We start from the raw sequence: 25,944 nt of genomic DNA on the forward strand, positions 1-25,944 counted from the left end.
ATTGTCCCCCTTCCCTGACATGTGTGGGTTTAGACCAGTCTGGAGGGCGCAGAGCAGATGCGTGTCCTGGCAAGGGTTGGGGCGGTTTTGTGTGTCCCGTACCCGACTGTGGATGGAAATCACCAGATCAAATCCTTTGGATTGCCACCAGGACCCTGTAGAGCTGATCACCCTCCACTTCGTGGTCTTCCCTCCATGAGCTGCTGGTCCTGGGTGCTGTGGAGCATCCTACGTCTGTCTGGTGTCATATGCTCCCACGTGACCCATAGTCTTCCTTGATTTCCACCTCCCCCTCCTGCAGAGCAGGGCTTTGGGAGCATGGGCAAGGTGAGGGCATCACAGTGGGGTGGAGATCACCTCTTTCTCCTGACGCTTAGTCTTTCTTCATCCCAGATCCCCCAGATCAGCTACGCCTCCACCGCACCGGACCTGAGCGATAACAGCCGCTACGACTTCTTTTCCCGCGTCGTCCCGTCTGACACCTACCAGGCCCAAGCCATGGTGGACATTGTCAAAGCCCTCAAGTGGAACTACGTCTCCACCTTGGCCTCCGAGGGAAGCTATGGAGAAAGCGGTGTGGAGGCCTTCATCCAGAAGTCCAGGGAGGATGGTGAGTGGGTTTCCCTCAGGATGGGGGCTCGGCGTGGGCTTTGGAGCAGCTGGGACTGGAGGAGAAAAGGCAATGGATGGGAATGGCGGGATGCGTCTGGTTGGGCTTCTTGGCCTGAGCGGGGATGTGGTTGCAGTGCGTGAGCAGGGGTGGATGGCACGGTCTGGGGGGTGATCCCAGGGCGGTGCTCTGCTGATTGCGGGGAGAATGGGGTGTCCAGCAAGGATCACCACCAGCAATCTCAAGCTGCTCCATAGGGCAGGCTGCTTTATTGCTGCCAGCTCCTTTCGGAAAGCATCTCGAGATCCCATTCCCTGCTCACCAGGAGACCTTGGATCCTCGGTGGCTGCCGAGCCAGTCTAACCCCCTCCCTCCGCAGCTGAGCCACAGTGCTGGGCCCGTTCCAGAAGAAAAGACTTTTACAAATACTCCAGGGTTTAACAGAAAATAAAGTTGGCACCAACGCGCGCTTCGCCCAATTTTAGTGGAATTATCCCTGAGGGCAGGTGCTTTAACTTGTCTATAGGCTTTGGACAGGCGGAAAGTCCGTGCTCAGCAAAACTCTTTGGGAGGATTTGTCTGGAGCCAGAAAGGGTTTTGCTGACGGGAGCACTGGGATGCTTAGGGGGGATTATCAGCCTCGGGAGCAGTGGAGGAGCTCATGGGTACCCGCTGGTGGCTGAGCATCACTCCCAGAACCGGCTGGGATGGTGAGGACCCCTGGTGTCGCTGTTGTGGGTGCTATTACCATGAGCCCGAAGCCACCCTGAGACCCTGCAGAGGGACCGGCACAGGACTGGCACAGCACGGGGGTCCCTCCTCACTCCGGCACTGCTTCACCTCCGCAGCATCGTGTGCACAGGGTGAGACGGGAACTAAAGAGTGTTTTCTGAGGCAGTTAAAACCCTGCAGCGCACAGGCTGCTGCCTATTACTGGCTTAACTGTATGTGAATGGCACATTAAGTTCTGGCAAAATCGGTGGGACACCAGCCTATCTGGAGCTAGTCAAACTGTGTTATGGCCTTATAAATGGATAAAGGGAATAAAAACTTCTAGGTGACGAGCTCCTAATCAAAGCCCTATAAATAGGAACAGCGTTAATTCTGTCTCGCGCGCGCGCCCTGGCACTGGGAACCGGCTGTGCTTTTAATATGCAGAGAAACCCATCTGGGGATTCAACCTGGAATCTGCTCTTCAGGATTTTAACTTAAAAAGCAGAATATTTTCACGGGGCTGTGGTTTTGCAAGGAGGAGCACATGGGGAGGCTTCGGAGTAGGCAGGTGGGATGCTTGTGGTACGGCTGGACACGGGGCGTGCTGCCTGCGTGCCCCGTGATGGGGATGCGGGTGTGAGCGGTGCCGGGGTGCCTGCGCTGAGCTGGGGTTGTCTCTGCACACAGCTGGGTGTGACAGCGAGCTGCTGCAGGGGATACACGGGGCTGCAGGTGGGAAGGTGCCCTCGGGCACATGCGGTGCCCGGCAGGACCGGGGGAGCTGAGGGGGGTGCCCCGTGGGATCGGGTGCCCTGCAGGATGGGGTGCTCCATGGAAGGGCTGTGGGGCTGCAGCAAAGGGCTGACTTTATGGCTCTGTTAACAGCTTCGTCGCTAACCCTGCCGGGGTTTGTAAATGCTAACAGCAGCCCCATCTGGCTGGTGATGATAATGAGATTCTCATCTGACTACAGGAGGAATAAGGGAAAGCAGCTTTTTTTTTTTTTTAATTGGGGGTGGGGTGGCATTATGCATTATTGTAAGCATTTTTCCACCCAAAAAGGGGAGTTTTCTTGCCCGTCTTGGTCCATCAGGGCCAGGCTGACGGGACCGCTGGTTGACTCGGGGAGGTGACAGCGACACTGGGTTAAGCAGCTTTGTTGGCCGGTGCCTGGCCCTGTTGTGCCCTCATCCACAGCTGGAGGATGCTCTCCCGCCCCATCCACGGCTGCTGCTCCGCTGGGGGTCCGGGTGCCTGGCTGCACGTGGCTGGGAGGGGCAGGTTGATGGACAGGCACGATCTGAACCCACGTTCCTCCTCCATTAAGCACCAGTAAGGAGCGGTTGTCATGACTGGTGGTCCCAGTGCAGCACGAGCACTTCTTCTTTGAGATACCTGTGGTTACCGCGAATTCCTATAACCAGATGGTTAATGATACGATGGCGTAATTGCAGAGTAAACGAGTGTATATGGAGTCGAAATGCACACGTATTAATCCGGGGCTGAGGCAGTCCTGTAATTTGTGTATCCACATAACCCAACGATTATGTGCATTAGTGATAATTTAGTTATCAAAAAGCATAATTCCACTGTAATTGCGGTATAACAGCGGCATAAGTGCAGCCCGTGCGTTATCAGCAGTAATGCTGCTTCCCTGCTCGCGCTGCAGGGATATGTTTATTTATAAGAGCCGTCATATATCAGCCTGAGCGCGGGGCTCCGGGAAAGCACCTCTCCCTTGGGTGCCTGGGTGGGCTCCAAGCTGTTCCCTAAAGCCTCTTGCCTGGGAGGGAGCGCTGGAGGTCAGCCTCGCTGCTTTGCCCGTGGAAGGTGGCTCCACAGCCGTGAATAATGGTGCAGTTGGACCAAGAACGTGCTTTTTCTTTTTTTTTTTTTTTAATTTTTATTTGAAAAATCCCCCAGCCTTGCCTCCTGTGGTGGCAACTGCAGGGCTGGAAGAAGAGCCAGGCTGTGCCTGCTTCGCCTTTCTGCCTTCCCCCATAAGTAGGGACAGCTCTGCTGACACCAGAAGGCTTTACACCAGCGCAGAGCTGCTGGGAATGGGTGAAGGATCCGTCCCCTTCTTTTATAGCCTGTTTGTACACGCCTGGCTCTCATTTGCACTTCTCCAGCAGTGTAGAGGGTCCTGCGATTTATTGCGGCTTCAAGGTGCCTCCAGCCTGTCAAAGTGGTGTAAAAGGGCTCTCGGTTGACTCAGGATCTGGCCTCTGCCGAGGGCTTGCCAGCAGTTTGTCCAGCGGCGGAGTTTACCCGTGCTGGGGTATTTACGCCGGGGGAAAGAGCCAGCCAACCCCGGGATCGGGGTGAGCCCCTCCCCGCCCTCCTCCCGAACAGCGCTCAGCTTCATTTTTCATGCCAAGCCTGAGTCTTCAGAGTCGGTTTTTATTTCCATCAGGCAATAATGCTCATTGCTGTAGTTAGCAGTTAGCATTCAAGCTGTTTACTTTCTGATGCATTATCAACTTGACCTTCAGTTTCAATTTTTAGCAAAGCCTCATGTTAAAGCCGTCGCTGTCGCAGTGGAAAGCGTTTCTGCTCGAGATACAAACTGATGCCCTCCACCAGCAGGGGGGGAGAAACCTGCCCTGGGGACAGGTTATTCTTGCAGCTGGGGCTGGCCCTGGGCTGCCGAGACAGGCTGGCCTGGGAGGGCCATTATATCTATGTATCTATGTAATATATATAATACAATTATTCTGGCAATGATGCTGTTGGACCCTGGCGACTGCTGGTGGTTGCACCAATGGCTGGACAGTCCTTATTCACTACAGTGAAGGTTTTCTGGGTGCAAAGATGTTATGTCTGCAAAGGATGAATTTTCTTTGGCCCTATTTAAGTGTTTTAAGTGCTCCCCCAAAGCCTCCTGCAAAGGCAGCGGGTGCCGCCTGTATTTACAACTTGACACCAAGGTGCGAGGCAGGGCCAGCAGCGGGATGTCCCCAGTGTCCCCATCTCCATCTCATCTCGTGCAGCATCTCCCCATGACCCTGATTGGTGGCATCGTTTAGTGGACGGACAGACCTCTCCGCAGCCCTTTGGCTCTGTGTGCTGACACCTCTGCTGTCGCCAAGCTCTTGGAGATGAAGTGTTAGATTTATGTTTATGTAATTCAGCTGGTGAACATGACATGTTACGCCAGGCGTCGTAATGTGCAGCGCTCAGTTTTGTGAAAAGGGTAATATTTCCAGCCAAATGCAAGACTCCTTAGTCATGTGTCTGGACCAGTTTTACGCTGTTATTTCCCCAATCCATTGTTTTATCCGTTGCTGAGTTTTCTATATTTTTAGTTAAGAGGCTGATACATATTTGTGATGCATTTGTTCATCCCCATGTGACATTCATGGCCGTTTCTTTCTGGTTTTAACCAGGTTCATTAATTTTGGTTGATGCATCAGGATGTCACCCCCAAAAATCTGTTCCCAAATCTTAAGGCATAAACAAGCATCGAGTATGACTTTACAGCAGATTTGTATATGCAACCCTGGAGGTTGCTAACCCTGGTTATTTGCTGGCCTTGGGGATCGTCCCGTCCTGCGCCCTGCGGATGCCATCCCTATGGGAGAGCTGGGGTGGGTGGGAGGAAGATGCTGGTGGGTACCTGCCCCTGGAGCTTTTATTCCTCCCCAGCGACACGTGCAGGAGTTAAAGCTGGTGACCTTCAGCCCTGTGGCAGCGAGGTGTGATGAGCGGTAGGGCAGAGCAGGGCTGGCGATCCAGCTCCCTTTCATCCCCGAGGACGGCTGCTCTTGTGCAGTCAGCACTCAATTACCGCGGCTCACCGGAGGGCTGTTATCTGCTGCCGGCGCCTTGGCTCCCCAGCCAAAGCCTCCCAGCTGGCACAGAGCTGGACAGTTTCTCGTGGCACGATGCCGAGACCCCGAAGGGTCCCTGCTCTGGGGTTTGGGTGAATCTTTTCCTGCAGGTGTTTTCTGGCCAATAACACCATCAGTGGTGGCATCTCTGTCCCCTCTGGGGCTCAAATGGCGCATCTCTGAGCAGGTCCTTTCACAGCGTGGCTCAGGAAGAGTCCCTGGCACCCACGGGTCAAAATCATGGTTCTACTCGTCCCCTGAGTTTCTGTGCTGGTCTCTGTCATCCCACCCCCTGCCCAAAACTCAGCGCCAGCTCTTGCTGGATGCAGCACCTCTTTGTGCTGGACCAGGGCAGCTGGAGGGACAGGTCTGGTCACCGAGGTTCTGCTGCCATTGCCACTTCGGGTCCTGAAACTCTTTCAGAGTTCAGAAATCACATTTCCTGCGTTATTTTCCTATTTCTTTCTCCCTACTGCTTCTTTTCTTTTTGCTACTGTCAACACCGTGTACCCCAATACAGCCTAGACAGAGGCGTGCCTCAGTTTCCCCACCTAAAAACCTTCTCTGCCCTCGAGCTGTTTGCTGGTGGATGCAAAACGTTCTGCAGGCTGGGACTGGGGAGAGCCAGAGCTGCGCTGGGGCTGCTCCAGCCTCCAGCCCTGGGGCTCGCTCTGTTTGCTGGCTGCAATCTGCCTGTCAGTAACGCTGCCCTCGCCTCTGAACTCCGCTCCTTGTTTCCACGTCTCGCAGCCCTCCCCTTGTGCGGTGGAAGCCGGGAGGGCGGCGAGCGGGGCCGGACAAAGAGGAGCTATTAGTTGTGGCCGAGGCTGGCGCGTGGTCTCTGGCTCGCAGCCCAAACCTGGGCTTTGGAGGCAGCCTCAGTCGATATCTTGCTCTTTAATACTTTTGGTGTGTGTTGGGGGGTGCCTGTGGGCTGGTGACCCGGGCCGGTCGTGCCAGGCTGTCGTGGTCATGACACAGGCCACGCTGGCGGCTCCGTGGAGCTCCCGGCGAGGTCCGGTCTGAGCCAGGGTGAGATGGGAGCCGCGGCCCTGGGAGATCGCTGAAGGGGAGAGCGTGTGTGTTTTCTGTGATCTGCGCTTGGGTTAGAAGAGATGAGATAAATGATTATGACAAATGAGATAAATGCAGGGAAAAAGCCGTCTTTGCTTTCAGGGCTCATCTGGCACTTCAAGCCCCAGCTCCTGGAGTCATGTGATGGGTGAGGGTCTCTGCTGCAGGGCATAAACTCAAGCCTCTGTCTGCAGAGTGATGTTCCCTTTGCAGAGCAGTAGATGGGGGAAATGCTGCAAAATCTTGCCATAAACGTCCCCCAGAATCCCGGAGTCTCCTGGGCCTTCCTGGTTCAGGGCTGGAGCACGGTGAGGGTGAAGGTGATGCAGCCCGAGGGGCAGCTCGCCTGCAGAGGGGCTGCAGGAGCTGGGGGGCTTCACTCACCTGAGTCCCTGATTAGGTCTTTAGCAGAAGATCCTTCCCATGGACACAGTCTGTGGTGTTATTACTTAAGTGAGAAACCTGAGTTTTCTGTTCCCTGGCATCCCACCCAAGGCCCTGGTTTTGAGCAGAAGACTTGCTTTTTTTTCCCCCCTTCTTTTCCCCATTGCAAATTCATTAATTACTGATTTAGCCTGGCAATGCAGGCAGTTGAAAGGCAGGCACAAACTGCTCAGATTCATAACGTCTGATGAGATTTCAAAACACTGAAGAGCAGCAATTGAGCCAGTTCCAGGGACAAGGAGCTGGTTCCAGGGACGAGTCGGGCAGCAAGTGCCAGGAGCCTCCGGTGATGGGGACGCGTGATGCAGAGTGCAAGGAGGGACCTACCAGCCCTGAAGTGGGACCGGGCTGCAAAAACGTGGGGGTCAGGGAGCTGCCATTGCTCCCTGCTTTGTATTCTCAGGAGGGAAGGGGCGAGATGCCCACCTTGCAGTGAAGTGCAGGAGTCTATGAGCTGAGATCTGGCTGCACCAGAGGGTGTGTTGGGGACAGTTTGGGGTGACAAAGGTAGGCTGGTGTCCCCAGGCACACTGGAGCTGGTAGCGGAGGTGCTTTGCCAGCAGCAGGACTGGGACTCGTGGGATATCGCAGTGTTCACGCCAGATAATCCACGTATCGCTCTCATTAGGGGTCTGCCACAACAAAGGAGGGTTTTAGGGTCTGGAAAGCAGGTCTTATGAGGAGAGGTTGAGGGAACTGGGGGGGTTTAGCCTGGAGAAGGGGAGGCTGAGGGGAGCCCTTCTCGCTCTCTGCAGCTGCCTGAGAGGGGCTGGAGTGAGGGGGGGGCTGGTCTCTGCTCCCAAGTCACCAGTGACAGGGCGAGACGGAACGGCCTCAGGCTGCATCAGGGGAGGTTTAGGTTGGGTATTAGGAAACATGTCCTTACTGCCAGAGTGGTCAGGCCCTGGCACAGGCTGCCCAGAGAGGTGGGGGAGTCACCGTCCCTGGGGGTATTTGAGACGTGTAGACGTGGTGCTTCAGGGCATGGTTTAGGAGGCCTGGGGGTGTTGGCGTTTGGGCTTGATGATCGATTCCAACCTTAATGATTTTATGATTAGAGCCATGTGTGATGGGAGCTGGGGCAGCGCACCAGTGCTGCTGTTCTCCCTCAGCTCAGGCCATGGCATGGGGCCATTTCCCCATCACACTGCTCACCCCAGCCTGGCTTGCGTGCTGGTACCCGTGGGATGTAGGGAGCCTTTCCCAAATTGCAAAGCCACTTGTTGCTGCAGGCTTGAGGATGGACAGACGGATGGGTGGTTGGACATGTAGATGGACAGACAGACAGTGCAAACCCTTGCCCTGTGCAGAACATCCCATCTCTGTGATTAGACCAAAGCACACCGGTCCTGCGATGGCCCAGGAGCTTTGCCTCTGCGAGGCCACAAAGCCATGTCCTTAATGACTCCTCCGCTAATGAGTCGATTCCTGGAGGCTTTGAAGTGACATGAATAATGAATCCTGGGGCAGGGGAGCAGCCGGCCGCTCGCCAATTAAGACTCTGGGCTTGGGAATCTCATTTAAATGGCTGGGGTTAGGAAGGGAAGGACAGAAAGGAGCATGCAGGGGAGCTGTGCCGGTGCCGCTTGCAGAAGCAAGGCTGTGCAGAGCCCGATCCCCTCCTTGGGGTGCCTGGGGAGCACGTCGTGGTGCAGGGGACATGCACATCGCTGTTCCCAGCACAATTTAGCCAGGCCCCCCTTCTCCAACGTGCTGGGCCCGTGCTCACCCAGTGCTTCGCAGCACCAGCTCTGCGGGGAGCCCCAGCAGAGTGCTCCCTGATTGATGGTGTATGTTAGCGACAGCACAAGCTTATTATCTACCTGCAATCAAGAAGGCACTTCAGTGTCGTGCTTCCCGGAGCAGCTGCGCTCCCACCGAGCCCATAATGGTGGAGATTAAACCCTGACCTGTGTTTGACAACATGCATTAACCCCACCTTAATGAGAAGAGTCCCCGCGGCCCCCGGCGAGCGGCTGGCAGAGCAGTGGGGATGCCGGGGAAGGCTGAGATCCCGCCGGGCCCGGGGTGATGCCGGTGGGAGGGACGCGGCCACGTGCTTGAGGATGCTGCGGGCAGCGGTTTGCTCCCGCAGGGTTTTGCCCTCCCCGGGGCAGGGGTGGGTGCACTAACAAGTCTCTGGAGAGCTGAGGACACAGACATTCCCGTCCCAAAGCGTATCAGACTCGGCACGCTGGGGCGTCTATCGCGCTTTGCTCAGGAGTCCCATGTTCCCAAGTGCATAGATTTGGTTTAGAGTCTGATGTAGTTACGCTGTTGCAGCTCTGTGACAGCAGGTTGAGGGAGCTGATTCTCCCCCTCTGCTCTCGTGAGCCCCCAGCTGCAGTGCTGTGTCCAGCTCTGGGGCTCCCGGTGTAAGAAGGACGTGGACCTGTTGGAGTGAGTCCAGAGGAGGGCCATGAAGATGCTCCGAGGGCTGGAGCACCTCTCCTGTGAAGACAGGCTGAGAGAGTTGGAGTTGTTCAGCCTGGCGACGAGGAGGCTACAGGGAGACTTTAGAGCAGCCTCCCAGTACTTGAAAAGGCCTGCAAGATAGCTGGAGAGGGACTTTTTACAAGGGCATGTAGTGATAGGACAAGGGGTGATGGCTTTAAACTGGAAGAGGGTAGATTTAGGTTAGATACAGGGAAGAAATTCCTCACTCTGAGGGTGGCGAGGCACTGGAACAGGTTGCCCAGGGAAGTTGTGGATGCCCCATCCCTGGCAGGCTGGACGGGGCTTTGAGCCACCTGGTCTGGTGGAAGGTGTCCCTGCCTGTGGCAGGGGGGTTGGAATGACGTGATCTTTAAGGTCCCAAACCGTTCTGTGATCCTGTGATAGCTCACAGGCAAGCTTTGCACGGCCGGGGTGGGTGCACGGGGTTGCTGGGTGGCACTGGGCGCAGACCCTCACTGTTTCACCCCTGGGGCCAAGGTGGGACCGGGGTGCAGAGGTGTCCCAGCTGGCCTGGCTCTCCTGGCAGGAGGGTGGGTTGTTTGCCAGAGGATGAGCCCCGTGGCAAACCCTTCCCTTTGCAGAACCGCTCTCACTGCACAGCCTGGTTTTGCACGGGAGATTTTCCCTCTTGCCCTGATGGATGTCTGTGCTGAGACTGGCCGGAGTGGGTTGGGATGGCCACCGCTTTCTAACCAGGCTGGGCTCATTATGGCGAGCTCTGGCAGGCAGCAAAGGGCTGCATGTGGCAACACCGGGCATGCTTGGCCACCTCCTGTAATTACATCCCTACTATTTCACTCTCCCTGTCAGTCTCCGCTTCCCCAGTTGCAGGCTGCTGAATATTTCATCCTTGGCTCTTCCCAGCAGCCTCCCTGCGAAGCTGCTGGCTCTGCCACCGTGGGACCGGGATGCCACCACAGCGGGGGCTTGGGCCAGGAGCCGACAGCAGCTCCAGACCCTGGGACTGCAGTTCCAGGTACCTGGTTGCTGCGCCAGCCCCTGGGAGGTTTGGGAATGGGTCCAGGCTGGGTTTTCTGAGGCTGTTTTCCTGCTATAAGCACTTTGCTTCCTGTGCTGCTGTCCGTCAGTGATGGCACACGTGGGGTCTTGTGTCTGAGCATCCTTAAATCGGGTGCCTGTCTCCGAGCTGTCTGGCAGCTGGCTGTGGGGTGCTGCCCTGATCCTGGAGGCTTTCCCCACTACTCCTGCTCCTCTTTGGTCCTTTTCCAAAGCTGGGGGAGGAAAGGGGCCCCTGTTCCTCACCTCCTGCCTTCTCCCAGAGTCAGACCTTGGCGATGCTGTGCCGTCCCACTGGAGGAGGGAGAGCAGTCACCTCCTCCCCATTGCTGCTGCCACCGACTCACTTTGATTTCTTGCTTGAAAGGAGTGTTTTGACTAAATAGATTTTTGTGCGAAGACAGTAGGAGCATCACTTGGCAAGTCCCCCTTCCCACCACGGTGCCTGGGGTCCATGAATAATGCAGGCGCTGAGAGCCTGGGCTGCTGGAGGTGAACAGGGCTGCCCCGAAACGCACAGCTCTGCCACCCCAGCCACCTCCCCCTGACCCTCTGACCTCTTTTTTTTTCTCATTATTAAGAAGATTTCATTAATTAAGGAGATAAAAAACGTTAAGCAGTGTTGCCAGCATTGCTGCATGAGCTGGAGGAAGGTGCTGTGGGAATGTGGGGCTCCCAGACCCTCCGAAGGCTTTTAGCTGTGCTAGGTTTGCATTATTTCTAAGCCTGGTGAGCCCTGATGAGCTTAGTAAACTGTAGGGCACAGGCCATGCAGCCAGGGGTTGCGGACAGCTGTGTCCATCCTCGGGGCATTTTTCTCCTGGCATCCAGCCACTTTTTGGCTCCCCATCCCCGCTTTCCCCTCCCGCTGGCCTGGCTGCGTCCCACTCGTGTGCTCTGCTGCTGCGTTAATAACGTCCTCTTTACATCCTAATTGCCTGTATCCCTTTTTTGTTATGTGCCTCGTTAGTTTGATTTAACGGAGCTGCCGAGTAACTTAGTCATTTCTGAATTGCCTTCGATTTAATCTCCTTTCTTATTTATTTATTGGCCAGTCTCCTTTGCCACCCCCTCCTCCCATGTGTGCAGGAGCTCATCCAAGGCCTCTTGCTGCCCCTGCAAGTGCCACGGGATCCTGGGGATGCTCAAAGCTTCTGCTCAGGACGAGGAGAATAAAAGAGTCATGGAGGACCCCAGTGCAAAGCCTTGCTGTCCCAGAAAAATCTCGAAGCGGGGTTTGCTCTGGCCATGCTGGGCTGGGCCGGTGCTGCAGCTCCACGTGCATGCCAGGAACCCCGTGTCCGCATGCCACACGCTCATGGGCACACGCGTGTGCAAGTGGGACATGCGTCACGGCACGTGCCTTCCTGCGCTCACACGAGCCCGGAGCGGAGCACACGCGGCACGGGAGCCTCACGGTGTTGGTGCTCGGCGGCAAGCGGGTGCGCGCTTGTGCCAGACCCGAGCTGTCACTCGCGTGTGCGTGCACCACCCGACTGCGCCGGGGCTTTTGGAAGGCTCTCGTGTTTGCAAACTGCTGCTTTTGTTGGATTTTCTCCTTTTATTGCCATGGAAACTGTAATTAAGCTGCACCAGCTCCTTAGCCGGAGCTGCCATCTCTGGCAGCACAGCTCACGCCACGCTGGCCTGGCCGGGGGCTCGGGGGCGACTGGTGCCGAGCACCCCACGGGCAGGGACGTGCCCGTCCTGCCGGCGCTGCCTGCTGCTGCCCGTCTCGCCTGGCTGATCTGTCTGTCCGGGAGTCTGTTTATCCAACTCCCTCCTCTCCATCCATCTGGCTCCCCATATGGGAAACAAACAGCAAATTGGCCCAATTTCTTACCATAGGAAAAAATAAAAAACACCCACTCCGAAAAAAAACCCTCGCTGTGTTGGGCTGCGTGGGGCCGGGGTGGGCGATGCTCCCCTGCCAGCGGGTGTTTGCTGGGAGAGGCTGTTATCCCCATCCCTGCAACCTCCCTTGCTGCACGCTCAGCACCCATCAGATCCCCCTCTCTCGCTGCTGTTAGGCTGCAAGGGGCCAAATTATCCCAATTTACCTCCAGCTCTGCGGGAGGGAGCGAAGCCTCTTGTCCCAGAGGCCTCCGCCTTGGTGCCTGTCCCCATCCCGTCCTCCCCCTGCTCCTCTCCAGGGCCGTAAGCTGGGAAATCTCTCCCTGCTGCCGTGTGCTAATTACTCTGACCTTTGCTTAAGCGGGGATCTTCTAGTGGCAGGCGAGGTATCACCCGTGTTATTTACTATGCAAATTGAGACCATCAATTAAATCCAGAAGGTCCCGCAATGTTTAATTTTCTCTCCCATCTCTCTTTTTATTGGCATCTGCAAAAATGCAGGAGCAGGAGGGCTCTGGCTTTTCGGAGCTGGAGGCTGGGAGCCCAGCAGCCGTGTGTGCCGACTCTTCCAACTGCCAGCTTCCCCTTGTCTCTTTTAATTTTAATTAGCTGCTTTTGCAGTCGCCCCATGGAAAGCTGGTCTGGGAGCTCAGCCGGTGCCGCAGGGATGGGAATAAAACCCTTTGCAGGGCCAGGCTGCTGTCTGGGGGGCAGAGGGCTCCTGCCGGGGCTGCAGCACATGGTCTCCTCTTCCCACAGGCTGTTTTTGCCAGTATTTGACCATCGCATGTGCAGAGTCCTTTGCAAAACCCAGTTCTGGGCTGGGGAGGGGCTGATGCTGGGAGCTGGCTGGAAAACCCTCTCCGAGCCATCGGGATGGGACTGTGTGTCTGTCGGGGGGACGGGATGTGATGTGATTGTGGCTCAAGGTGACAGGTACGGAGAGGAGTGGGTGGGGGGCAGAGATGAGCTATGGAGGTGCGGGATGGGAGGGAAGGCGGCGCAGAAGGGCTGAGCTGTGGGGGAGAGACAGGGTGAAGGTAGTGACCTGGGAGAGGAGGCGTAAGGGGAGGGCTGGGTGGTGGCCAGGGGGGCAGTGGGCTGCGGGCATGGTACGGTGCCGAGCCCCTCACTGTGGGCTGCAGGTGAGCTGGGGAGAGCCCCGTTTGCCTGTTGTGGGGCTGAGGAGCTCTGGGAGAGGGGCTGTCGCCAGGGGATGGGGACTCGCGGGGGCTGTCTCAGCGCTGGGGCTCTCTCTGCCGCAGGGGGTGTGTGCGTGGCCCAGTCCGTCAAGATCCCGCGGGAGCCCAAGCCGGGAGAGTTTGACAAGATCATCCGCCGCCTCCTGGAGACCTCCCATGCACGGGCCGTCATCATCTTCGCTAATGAAGACGATATCAGGTGCGGAGGGGCCAGCCTGGCTGGGAGGGGCGGCGGGGGCAGCGCGCTTTGGGGCACCCGCACTGAGCCCGACGTGCACCAGGTGTGATGCTGGCCAGGGAGTGGGGTGGGCACTGCACCAGGAGCCGGCCGTGCCTGCAGTGTGCATGTGTCTGCAACGTGGTGCAGATGTGCCTGCGTAGCTGTCTTTGCAGCGTGGCAGGGACGTGGCTGCAATGGGGAGAGGACACACCTTGCAGCGTGGCAGGGACGTGGCTGCCATGGGGAGAGGACGCACCTTGCAGCGTGGCAGGGACGTGGCTGCCATGGGGAGAGGACGCACCTTGCAGCGTGGCAGGGACGTGGCTGCAATGGGGAGAGGACGCACCTTGCAGCGTGGCAGGGACGTGGCTGCCATGGGGAGAGGACGCACCTTGCAGCGTGGCAGGGACGTGGCTGCAATGGGGAGAGGATGCACCTTGCAGCGTGGCAGGGACGTGGCTGCCATGGGGAGAGGACGCACCTTGCAGCGTGGCAGGGACGTGGCTGCAATGGGGAGAGGATGCACCTTGAGGCATGGCATGGACAAGTCTGCAGCAAGGACCCAGCAGAGCTGACATCAGAGTGGCTGCCTGGCATGTTGCTGCCATCAAACCACAGCAACACAGAGCTCAAAGGAGGAAAAAATCCACTTTTTGTTGGCTTTGGAAACCCCTGCTGTCATAACCTGGCTGCTTCGCGCTGCTCGCAGGCTGGATCAGAGATGGTGTAGGGCTTTGCTGAGCACCGGCCCTGGCAGGATCCAGGCACCAGTTCTGCTTTGCTCTGCAGCCCCAGCCCCCAGTGTGGAAGAGGAAAGGGTCTGGGGCGGACCTTTTGGGGACCCCCCTTGCCACCTTGCCTGCCCGGCAGGACTGGGAACACAGCCACGCTTCGAGGTGATGAGCTGCTCTGCAGGCAAAGCATCGTCTTGCAGCTCCCGTTGTTTATGGAGCAGAATGATTCACATGGAACTAGCCTGATTTCCTAAGTATCTAATTTATTAATCAGCAAACATTATGTAAATGTGGGTAAACTGCGATTTTAAATCAGTTTACATCAGATGTGCAAACGCTCCGAGTTTCTTTTTTTCTTCCTTAATAGAAATGTCTGTAAACCTGACATTTACGCGGGTGTGCGGTGAGAAACGGGGGATTTACCTCGCTGTGTAAATGGCAAGCCCCATTAACTGGGGTTTGTAAACATTTACCCATCCAAATGGCATTACATCCCATGAACAGTGGTTTGCACACACCCACCTCGTGCCGGGGAAGGTGGGTTTAGCCCGGCCACGGAGACTGCTGTGATCCAGACCCTCGTGTCAGCTTGGGCTGCGGAGCCTGGAAGATGGTGTGCTGCCTCTCCCAAAACGTGCAGGGCCACGCTGCCAAGCAAGACGGGCCGGGGTTGGTTGTTGCTCCAATTTCTGCCTGGCTCGGATCAAATATAAATCACTGATCTCACAGGAATGTCCTCAATTTGGCCCGGGGAGATCCTGCCCCGCGCGACGACTGCAGGCAGCTGGAGATGCTGCTTGTGCTCGGAGCGGGACGTGGGCTTTGCCGACCTCCCTGCGGCGGGATGCGCCCGGAGCTCGGGGCAACCCAGGATGAGCACGGAGCAGCCGGCTCGGCTCCCCAGCTGCTTGCTGGCCCCGCGGCTCCCAGAGCACGCCTGCCTCTTCCCGTCTTGTCTCCACTCTCTGCTCGATTTGTTGTTTTTTTTTTTTTTCCTTATCACGCATTTCAAACACCATCTGGACTTGAAATGATCAGCTCCCAACGGCAGGGGGTGAGTCACAAACCTGCCTCCTCGCTGCACGGGGAGATGGGGAGACGAAGCTGCCCTGCTCCCACGGGCTGGGGACACACATCCCCGGGGGACAGCGAGCCCTGGGAAAAAAAAGCCCGGAGGGTCGGATGCAGGAAAGCTCCCGTCCACCTACCAAGATTTTCTGAACTGGCTGGCGCCGGTGGAGCGTGCAAGCGCGTGCAGCTGAGTGTCTGGCCACGATGAGGGGCGCTTGGCAGGACGGATGGCATCGCCGGCTCCCCCACTGCTGCTCACCTGCCCAGCTGAGCCCAGCAGAGCCCAGTTTAGCTCTAGCCTGGGCACTGGCTCTCTCCCGTGGCTTGCAACGCTGATTGGAGCTGAGAGCTCACACACGTTCTCTGGTGCTGCTGCTTTTCCTGCCTGCTGCGGCATAACCTGATTTTTTTTTCCCCTAATGTTGGGTAATTAAGGGGGAAATTCAATTACCAGTCAGCAAATATGCAAATGAGGTGGGAGAAGCAGCCTGTGTGCCCAGGCTGGGGAGGATGGAGGGTGCAGAAGCTGAGCGGCACGGTCTGCTCTCATGTGTCCGTACGCACCGGGTCCTGCATGGTGCTGAGTGCCTGGAGCAGGAGATGCGAACACTCCTGAGCCCTGCCCTGTGCCAGCACCCCCACGGCCATGGGGCTGGACACGAAGCTGGTGTCCCGGCCCCGTCATGCCGGCGAGCGCCAGCGCCTCTTGCTTTTCTCTCCACAGAAGGGTGCTGGAGGCGGCCAAGAGGGCGAACCAGATGGGACACTTCATCTGGATGGGCTCGGACAGCTGGGGCTCCAAAATCTCCCCAGTCCTGCACCTGGAGGAGGTGGCCGAGGGCTCCGTCACCATCCTGCCCAAGCGGGTCTCTGTCAAAGGTAAGGGGCTGCACTCGGTGGGTTCCCTCAGCTCCCCCCTGGGCCAGTGACCTCCCCGATGGCACCCCCTTGACCACAAGGTTTTGGCTGTGAAAGACACTGTGTTTTGCAGTGGGTCTTCCTTGAGAGAGTTTTTCCAGCCTACAGCTTTGCCTGAGTAGCAGCTTGGACACAAACCCACCGCACTCTTACGTGTCCCGAAACCCCATCACTCAGTAGACCTTCCTCCCCCTCTGCCTGCGGTGTTTGGGGCCATGTTAAGCACCTCTCTGCCATCCCAGAGATTTATCCCCTCCGTCCCCTCTTCCCTGGGCAGGTTTCGACCGCTACTTCTCCAGCAGGACACTGGACAACAACCGCCGAAACATCTGGTTTGCGGAGTTTTGGGAGGAAAATTTCCACTGCAAGCTGAGCCGGCACGCACTGAAGAAGGGCAGCAGCATCAAGAAATGCACCAGTAAGAGCTGTGGGGATGCTGTGGGCGAGTGGAGGCTCGTGCGTGTGTGTTGCTGTATCGCGCGGTGCGCACAGGGACGTGAAGGCGATGGCAGAGAGCCCAGGGCAGGCGTTAGAAAAGTTTCCCTCGCTTTCCCCTTATGGCCTTTCAGCTCAGCCACGTCCTTATTGCTCCAGAGCTGCCAGCCCAGCTCAAGGCAGCTACGTGGCAGTTAATGCTTTCTGTGTGTCAGTCTCGGATGTGAGCGTGGATTTTTTTGGCATCAAAGCCAGGTGGGGATTTGGGGAAGGCTGGAGAAACGCGAGCGCTTCTGCAGCGTGGGGAATGCGGGCGATGCAGAGCTGCTCGCCTGCAGGGGCCCTCGGGTGCCCGCTGGGCTCGTGACAGCGGCAGCTCGCTTAAAGGTGGACAGGAGTGTTGCACAAAAACGCTCTTGTGCATCCTGATGTGCTGTGTGTAATCCAGGCAGCGTGTGGAGCCTGCTTGGGTTGTGTGTGTGCGAAGGCACGGTCCCCGTGCAAAGTTCCCAGGGCTGCTCCCTCTCATGCACACGCCTTGCACATCTCCCTTCCCTTGGCCCCGTCTTCCGTGGGTACAAAAGCCATGCAGATTTGGGGGATTTGGGGCTGAATTCTGCATTGTTTCGCAGCGTTTGGACAACTGCCTTTTTCTCATCGTGTGCTTGGCAGAAGCACCATTGTCCCGTGTAAGGCGTGAAGCCACCTGTGCATCCTTGCTCCCTTGCAGGCAGCTCCTATCTCACCTGAGCAGGCTAAAAGCTGGGGTGGTTGCAGAGGAACGAGGCCAACTGATAGCGCAGGGTCAGGATCCCGCTCTTGCTTAGCCAGTGTTGAGGCTGTGGCTGCAGCACGCCCCTGCCCACAGGGAGGGTGCTGCCAGGTGCCCCACGGGAGGGTGCAGGGGTGCCCCGAGAGGAGGTGATGGCCCTGGGGAACGTGCTGGTGTGGTGTTCACCCGTGTCTCGTTGCAAACTGCTTTGCTGATGTGCCCCTTTGCCGCTCCAGGCAGGGAACCTCGTCCTGGCAGAGCCTGATCCCAGGCCCCCTCCTCACTCCTCACTGTGCTTTTTTAGCCATTTCCAGCTAAAAGAGGCTTGTAGGAATTAGTGCAGTAAACAAGCAACCAAGGGATCTGTCTTGCTGACAGCATTGCTGCCACAGGTGATGGTTGGAGGCTCAAGGAGGTGGTGTGTTCTCACGGTTCAAGCCCAGCCGGCAGCTCAGCCCCACGCAGCAGCTCGCTCGCTCCCCCCCCGGTGGGGTGGGGAGAGAATCAGAAGAGTAAAAGTGAAAAAACTCATGGGTTGAGACAAAGACAGATTAACAGGTAAAGCAAAAGCTGCACACAGGAAAGCAAAGCAATGAATTCGTTCACTCCTTCCCCTCCGCAGGCAGGTGCTCAGCCATCCCCAGGGCAGCAGGGCTCCATCACGCGTGATGGTGACTTGGGAAGACAAATGCCTTCACCGCATCCCCCTCCTCCTCCCCCAGCTCTTTGCGCTGAGCACGATGCCGCACGGTGTGGGACAGCCCTGGGGTCAGTTGGCGTCACTGTCCCGGCCGTGTCCCCTCCCAGCCCCTTGCTGGTGGGTGAGAGGCAGAAAAGGCCTCGGCTCTGTGCGAGCCCTGCTCAGCTGGAACGAAACCATCCCGGGGTATCAGCGCTGCGTCCAGCGCAAACCCAAACCACAGCCCCGCGCTGGCTGCCGCGAAGAAAATCGACTCTACCCAGCCAAAACCAGCACACGTGTTTACTGAGAGATGGGAGAGATTTGCTGCCTGCCTGGCACCTGCTGAAGACAGATAACGACACGGCGGCTCCCAGGCAGCGGCGTGGCAGGACCTGGGGACGTTTGCACGTCCCCCCGGCCCCTTGGGAGCGATGTCTGTGGAAGCCGTGGCGTGCCGGCAGGCAGATGGATCTGCCTGTGCCTGGAACGTTTGATCATTAAGGTTTGTTTTTTTTTCTCCCCTGCTCTCACCACTGAGGATGAGAAGGATGGTGCTTCCACATCCTCCCCCTTGCAGGCATTCCCCAAATGTGCAGCTGGCGATTTGGGGACACCTCTCTGTCCCCACAAGGTCTTCCCAGTGCTGCAGCTTCCCCAAGTAGTCTTGTGGCTAATGCATAGGCGTGAGCGTGGTGAGCAGCAAGGGCGTGCAAGAAAATGTGCCCGTGGCCATGGCCTTGGGTAGCTGAGAGCTCTTCATCTTTCCCAATTGCATCAAGAAATCCCCAGCACCAGGAAATGCATGAGCAGGTCCTGCAAACCGCTGAGCGCTTCATCTTCATAGTAATGTAGCATTTATTTCAGAACCAAGGTATTTGTGGAGGCAGCCGAAACCACGATGTGGCAAATGTCCTAGGAACTGTCTTTAAATTATCTGAATTTGTCAGCACTTAAATTATCTCTTGAATGTTTGCTTGGCAGATAAAGAGAGAGGGGAAATAACACATGATGAAGCAAATAACCTGCCTTCCCTGAGCTCCTGTGCTTTGCACAGCTTATGCAAATGTCCTGTTTGGGGCTGTTTTACAGAGGGAATTGTACTGACTTTCCCCACAAGCTTCAAGTTTGGGTAGAGCCCAACATGCACAGAGAAATGCCAGCTTTGCTTATGTTTGTAATCCAAAAACCAAACCAAAGGGTCCCAGCACTGAACATGACAGCTCATGGCTCTCGTTCATGTATGGGAGAGCTGGGAGGAAGATGAAGGATGAGGGCTGGGGGGGGTACCAGGTTTTGAGGCAGTTCCTGGTGGCAGCTGCTCACATTATCCCCGAGACCAGCCCTGTCACCCACCAGGAGCTCCATCCCCAGGCTGTCCTGCCGGGACCAGGATCAGGCCAGGACCCGTCTCCCAGCTGCTTTTGCATTAGGGTTTCCTTAGCATCCTTCCCCACCTCCAAGCTGCCTCCGCCGGGGCTGCATCCCTGACCCTCCCGGGCTGGGCAGGCTCCCACGGGGGAGCCAGCCCCTGCTTGTGCCTGGCCGGCCGGGCTGGAAGGAATCCTGCCAGCTGCTGCTTCGTTCCTAATTCACACAAGTGTGGATGCAGGTGGGGAGATGCTAGGGTGCTGCGAGTGGAGACAGAGGAGCCCTTGGCAGTGCTGGGTTTGCCGGGCTGGTGGGGTGGCAAGGGCGGGAGGACGGGGCACGGCTCGGGGCTGTGTCCCCCCACCTGCCACCCACACGGGGACCGCAGGATGCTCCCAGGCCCTACAGGCTACTCTTTTTTCCAGGAGAGCTAATTAAAGGCCTTCATTTAGCAGGGCTGGATGGTAACTCTGCTTTGAAGCAGGGCTGGGGATTTCTTTGCGCATTCATCTCTGCTGACCAGGCTGCGGGTAGATGCAGAACAGCAACGTGGGCAGGGGGGAGAGGAGCTTTTATTTGATTTTCCTTCTTTATTTGTGATTCTTCATATTCTTTTCCCTTCCTGTTTTGCTTCTCTCCTGTCTCTTCTTTATATAGGGTTGGCTTTTTGTGGCACTATGTTTTCCAGCACAGCATGCCCCAGCCAGGCCAACGGGGAGGATTTGCACTGCTCACCTGGTAGTTAAGATAATAAAAGGCTCCTGTTGACCGAGGCCGGGTCTGAGCAGCAGGGGCAGCCCGGCAATGCCTCTGCTTGGCTTTCCTTCAGACCTACCAGACATCCAAACGGGCACGGCCAGCCTCGCTGCGAGGGCAGCTCAAGCCCTCGTTGCAGAGTGATGTTTGCAGTGAGCATCCCTGGTGCAGGGGACGGTCCCTGCTCCCTGGATGGGCTCACCCAGCCCAAAAACGCAGCGATGGGTGCTGGGTGCTGCTGCCAGCACCCAGGAGATTTGGAGACTCAGAGGTGACGCCATCCCCCAGCTCTCTGGAGCAGCACTGTGTGTGATTTTGATTAACTCCTGCCGAAAGCCGGTGCTGGCGATGTGATGGGAATTGATGCTAATCCCGTCTCATCCACCACTTGAGAAGATAGCTGCGTCCGTCCTCCGAGGGGTGCCTGCAAAGGCTCATCACACACTTGAAAATTAATTATCAGCCCTGTAGAATGATGCACGACCCTGCTATTATAATCAGCGGGGTCACATCCCTTTTGCAGCCCTAATCTACTGCGAGTTTGGTGGAGATTTATTGTCTCCATGTCAGGAGCGAGCCTTGGCTTTCTGCTCTATATTGCCCTCTCCCTGCACCGACTGAATTCCCATCTGCAAAAAGCAGCTGGGGCCTGGGGCAAGGTGCCGGGTGGGTGGCCCTGGAGACGTCTGCTTATCTGTAAGGGCTCGCCTTTGGCACCGGAGCCGGCTTCTCCCACCGTGCCAGGCTGGCGCTGCTCGCTGCAAGCCAGAGGGATGTTCAGGAGGAAAATCCAGCCTCCACAGCCTGTGTTATCAGAGTGGGTTGTATTTTGCTTGCTGGGATCTGTGTGGGATTTGAGGAGCCTGCTAGGAAGCTGAGGAGCCGGGAAGGGATGAGTCCTGGGTCCCATGTGTCCCCTGGGCTCAGCAGCCTCTCTGGGGTGGCAGGATGGTGCTGGGGGCGGCAGCGGGGCTGGGACATCCCCGTGGGCTCAGTACCCCTGGACCATCTATTACACGCTTATTTTTAATGGGTAATTATCTTGACAAGATAGAGTGGCTTGTCTGCACCTTGAGAGATGAATGTGGGGAAAGGCCTGAAGTTGAGGGAGAAGATTAATAGCCCTTGTCAATAAAGTGGAAGAAAGGATAACTTGACGGGTTTCGCATGAGTAGTCTCCACGTAGTCCAAAAGCATTTTTATAACTTTGAAGGATGGGCTATAAATTCACCTCCTTGATATCATCTTCCCTCGTTGGTCAGTTCGCTATCAATTTGCTTTAGTGTCTTGTCAGTGGCACGTTTTTCTCTCCATCCCAGCACAGGGACCTCCGAGCATGTGGCTCTTGGGGGTGTCCCTGCTCAGAGGGGATTTGCTCCACGTCCAGTGCTGGCTTTGTCCCACCTTCCCGCAGCGGGGATGGAGCAGATCAGCCTTTTCTGTCCCTGGCTGCACAGGCTCTGTGCCCTGGCCCCATGCAGTCACTGTAAATCCCCACCTTGAATCAGGGGGCATCCATGCATGGTGGAGCCAGAATAATTTTGGACACCCTTGGATGGCTTTCTAGGATGCCTCTGCCTCTCTGGAGGATGAAGGCTGTGCCTTCGGCTCACTGAGGAACCCTCCTTCCCGTTTGCTGTCGCTGAAGGACCTGTGGCCTGGTGGGGTGCCCGGCCATGCCGCAGAGATCCAGAGGTAGCGGCTCTCCGATGCAGTGTCTCCCCATGGGAGATGCTTTCTTAGCTGTAATTAACAGTGTGCTACATTAATCGGTGTCTTTTGCTAAATGATTAACATGTTTCTAGTCTCATTAAGGGCAGTTATGACAGGAGAGGCAGGCAGCTGTTGCTGATAATTACCAGATCCTTGCAGGGTCCTGCAAGGCAGGATGGCTGGGGAGCCTGCAACGGGCTGCAGGGTCCGTGGGGTGGGAGGGTGCAGGGGGTGACGAGGGGGGCAAGGTGACAGGAAGCTTTGGGAATGTGATGGAGGACGTGCAGTCAGTGATGGATACTGCCTGGGTGGACCCTTGATGCCACTGATAGAGATCTGAGCTGTTGGGAGCTCCTGGCAAGATGAAGGAGGTCAGCCTGTGGTGGGGAGGATGGGACTTTGATTACAGCCCAGCCCGTGTCCTGCTTGGGGACCTGGGACTACAGACATGGCACTGGGATGTGACACCCCAAGAGCGCTTGGAAGTACAGCCTAGGTGCCAGCACCCACGTTTTCAGAAATGCATTGCAGGGATGTTGATTGGATATTTCCCCAGTTAATATGTTTTTCTGGCTCCACATCACCCTCCTCCTGCTCACAGAGGCCACCTCGTGTACCCCAAATCTTCCCGGCGTGGTGCTCAGAGGGGCGGGGGTGAGAGCCGTAGCGTCCGCCCGGCTGTCCCTCCTGACCCCTCCGGCCAAGGGACGCACAGGTGACAGGAGGACTCTCAGCTGGCGGAGAGGCTCAAGCCCTGAGCCCTGGCAGTGCAGATACAGCCGATTCCTTGGGCTGGCACTGCAAGATACATCTGCAACGTGTGTTTTATTTTGGGAGGAGTTTGGTGTTGTTTGAGATGCATTTCTACCCTGCTGCTCCTTCCTGGGACGTGCCTAGGTAGCATAAGCTTCCTGCTGGGAAAGAGGCGCTCTGGCTGGCTGCTGGGTTGGTAGTTTTGGGAAGGGGGTTGGAGTTCCTGGCTTCTTCGGTCCTGGGGGTGAGTGGGGTTGTTTGCAAGGGCTCGGCTGCAGCAGAAATACCCCTGCGGGGCACGGCTTGACAGCAGGGAGATGGCAGCCCCGCTTTACCTGTGTCCACAGACAGAGAGCGGATCGGCCAGGACTCCTCGTACGAGCAGGAGGGCAAGGTTCAGTTTGTCATCGACGCCGTTTACGCCATGGGGCACGCTCTGCACAACATGCACAAGAACCTCTGCCCCGGCAAGGTGGGGCTGTGCCCCAGGATGGACCCGGTGGACGGCATGGAGCTGCTCAAGTACATCCGCAACGTCAACTTCTCAGGTCTGTCCATCCCCAGGGCGGTGAGGAGGAACAGCCCCGTGGAGCTGGGTGTCTCAGGTGGTTGCTGTGTGTCTGTGGGTCACACAGCAGCACCCGCAATTTGGTCGTGTTACCATTTGGCACCTGCCGCACTGCGAATGCAGGGTGCTAAGACGGGGTGGTGGTTTTGCAGCAGACCAACAGATGAGGAGGTCTAAGCTCCCACGTCTCCTGGGAGCCTGCAGAGAGTAACCCGGCAGCAACCCTGCCCTCACCCTGCTGTCCTGCCCACCTTGTGCTCCCCAGCCTCTCCCCTTCCCCGTCCCCCCGCCACCTCCTCATGTTGTGGCTGGCAGAGGTCCCGCTGAATCACGCTGCCATGTCCTTGTCTGTCTTCAGGTCTCCTCTGGAAATGCATCTTTTCCTCTGCTCTATCTCCTTAATAATAATTTTCTATCTCGTCCTCCTTATTACTTCTATTTATCTCCACTCTGTGATCTCCTCTGCAGTGTCTCTTTTATTTATTTTTCCCTCTTGCTTGATTTTTCTCTTCCTTCCTTTCATTAGTGTTTATCTGCACAGTTCACTTGATTTAACTTTAAAGCTGCTTTCCCCCCCTTTCTTAAAAGAAGCAGTAAACAGGCTGGTGTAACAGCGCTCGGTGCCTGGCATCGCTCAGTGAGCTCCGGCTCCTGCGGGGGTCGGTGGGACGATACCATGAGGTCCCTGCACCAGCTTGGGTTTGGGATTGGTTTTCTTTTTGCCAATTGCTCTTCCACCCTGTGCCCACGCTGGCATCATCCTGGCGGCTTGTAGCACTCTCAGCAGTGAGAAACCCCTTGCTGAGGGGGAAGCGTCAAATCAGAGCTCCCATTGACACTATCACCCAGGGCACCCCATGCCGCTGGGTGCTGTGGGTGCTGAGCCCTCCCCCTCTTGCAGGCATTGCTGGGACTCCCGTGACGTTCAACGAGAACGGAGACGCGCCGGGGCGTTATGACATCTACCAGTACCAGATCAGGAACTCCACTCCCGAGTACAAAGTCATCGGGCAATGGACTGACCACCTCCACCTAAAAGTAAGGCGGGGGGCTCGGTGGTGCCTGTGGCGTGGCTGTGCATGGTCTGTGCCAAGGGGAAGGTCCTGCAGATTTCTCCTGCACCCACTGAGGCCACGGAGGGTGTAGCAAACTCGGCTGGGAGCCAGGGAGCCCACGGGTGCAAACGTAGGCAGCCAAATCTGGCGGGGGGGGAGGGGACGGGTATGCTGGGGGGTGTTCCCTGAATACACACTTGAAGTTCAGCCACGGTAACCCGCCATCAGTGTGTGTGACTGCATCCCACGGGCATCCGACTTGGCAGCTCTGATAAGGGGAGGAGAAGCCAGAACAGAGCAGAGGGGGTTTTCCCAGGGAAACAGGGACTTTGTTTTGGGTTTCTGGTGTTGAATCTTCCCAAAAGGCTGATGGAGAGCGTCACCTTCTCCCTGTCCCCATGCTGGGTAGGGCTGGGGCCCTTCATGGGAGGTACTGATGGGGCGAGGGGCCAGATCTGGGCAATGCTGCTGCGAGCAGAGGTGGGGCATCCCCTGGTGCCCCGGGGATGCTCGGCAGACATCCAGCTCGAGCGTCAGTGGGGCTGGTGCCATCTCACCCCACAGGTGGAGAGCATGCTGTGGCCAGGGGGTGGGAGCCAGCTCCCCAGCTCCATCTGCAGCCTGCCCTGCAAGCCGGGCGAGAGGAAGAAGTTGGTGAAGGGCATTCCCTGCTGCTGGCACTGCGAGCGCTGCGACGGCTACCAGTACCAGCTGGATGAGTTCCACTGCAAGCGGTGCCACTTCAACGAGCGGCCGAACGAGAACCACACCAGCTGCACCCCCATCCCCATCATCAAGCTGGAGTGGAGCTCACCCTGGGCAGTGGTGCCTGTCTTCATTGCCATCCTGGGCATCATCGCCACCCTTTTTGTGGTGATCACCTTTGTGCGCTACAACGATACGCCCATCGTCAAGGCATCGGGGCGGGAGCTGAGCTATGTCCTGCTGACGGGCATCTTCCTCTGCTATGCCACCACATTCCTCATGATCGCCGAGCCCGACTTGAGCACGTGTTCCTTGCGACGCATCTTCCTTGGGCTCGGCATGAGCATCAGCTACGCCGCCCTGCTCACCAAGACCAACCGCATCTACCGCATCTTCGAGCAGGGCAAGAAGTCGGTGAGTGCCCCCCGGTTCATCAGCCCTGCTTCCCAGCTGGTCATCACCTTCAGCCTCATCTCGCTGCAGCTCGTGGGCGTCTGCATCTGGTTCATCGTGGACCCGTCCCACTCTGTCATTGACTACGAGGACCAGCGGACTACAAACCCCCACTTTGCCCGGGGCATCCTCAAATGTGACATTTCGGACCTCTCCCTCATCTGTTTGCTTGGGTACAGCATGCTTCTCATGGTCACCTGCACTGTGTATGCTATTAAGACCCGCGGGGTCCCGGAGACCTTTAATGAAGCCAAACCCATCGGGTTCACCATGTACACTACTTGCATTGTGTGGTTAGCCTTCATCCCTATATTTTTTGGGACGTCGCAGTCAGCGGAAAAGGTAAGGGAGGAGGGGAGAGGTCTGGCTGGTGACCCTGTGGGCTGCCAGGAAGGGGGCTGAGAGAGGCTGACATGTCCTAAGCAAGGAAGGATGCTTCTCTGCACTCCTGCTGGCCTGGGAACCATGATGGGAAGCATTGGTTTGCAAACATCTTGCTATACCGGGGAGCAGAGACTGCTGCCTCCAACCCCATT

General features: G+C 57.1%; 1 protein-coding gene across 1 annotated transcript in view; it reads left to right on the forward strand.

The window, feature by feature from the left end:
• The window catches only part of GRM4 (glutamate metabotropic receptor 4), a 54,736-nt gene that overhangs the window by 18,134 nt on the left and 10,658 nt on the right, over positions 1 to 25,944 (forward strand). Inside the window, exons 3-9 of the mRNA XM_064472015.1 lie at positions 394 to 610; positions 13,269 to 13,404; positions 15,955 to 16,109; positions 16,426 to 16,566; positions 22,975 to 23,175; positions 24,097 to 24,233; positions 24,815 to 25,750. Coding sequence (XP_064328085.1) covers positions 394 to 610; positions 13,269 to 13,404; positions 15,955 to 16,109; positions 16,426 to 16,566; positions 22,975 to 23,175; positions 24,097 to 24,233; positions 24,815 to 25,750 — 1,923 coding nt within the window. The remainder of the gene's footprint in view (positions 1 to 393; positions 611 to 13,268; positions 13,405 to 15,954; positions 16,110 to 16,425; positions 16,567 to 22,974; positions 23,176 to 24,096; positions 24,234 to 24,814; positions 25,751 to 25,944) is intronic.

Source organism: Phalacrocorax carbo, chromosome 23, assembly GCF_963921805.1.
Source record: "Phalacrocorax carbo chromosome 23, bPhaCar2.1, whole genome shotgun sequence".
In the NCBI taxonomy this organism is placed as follows: domain Eukaryota; kingdom Metazoa; phylum Chordata; class Aves; order Suliformes; family Phalacrocoracidae; genus Phalacrocorax; species Phalacrocorax carbo.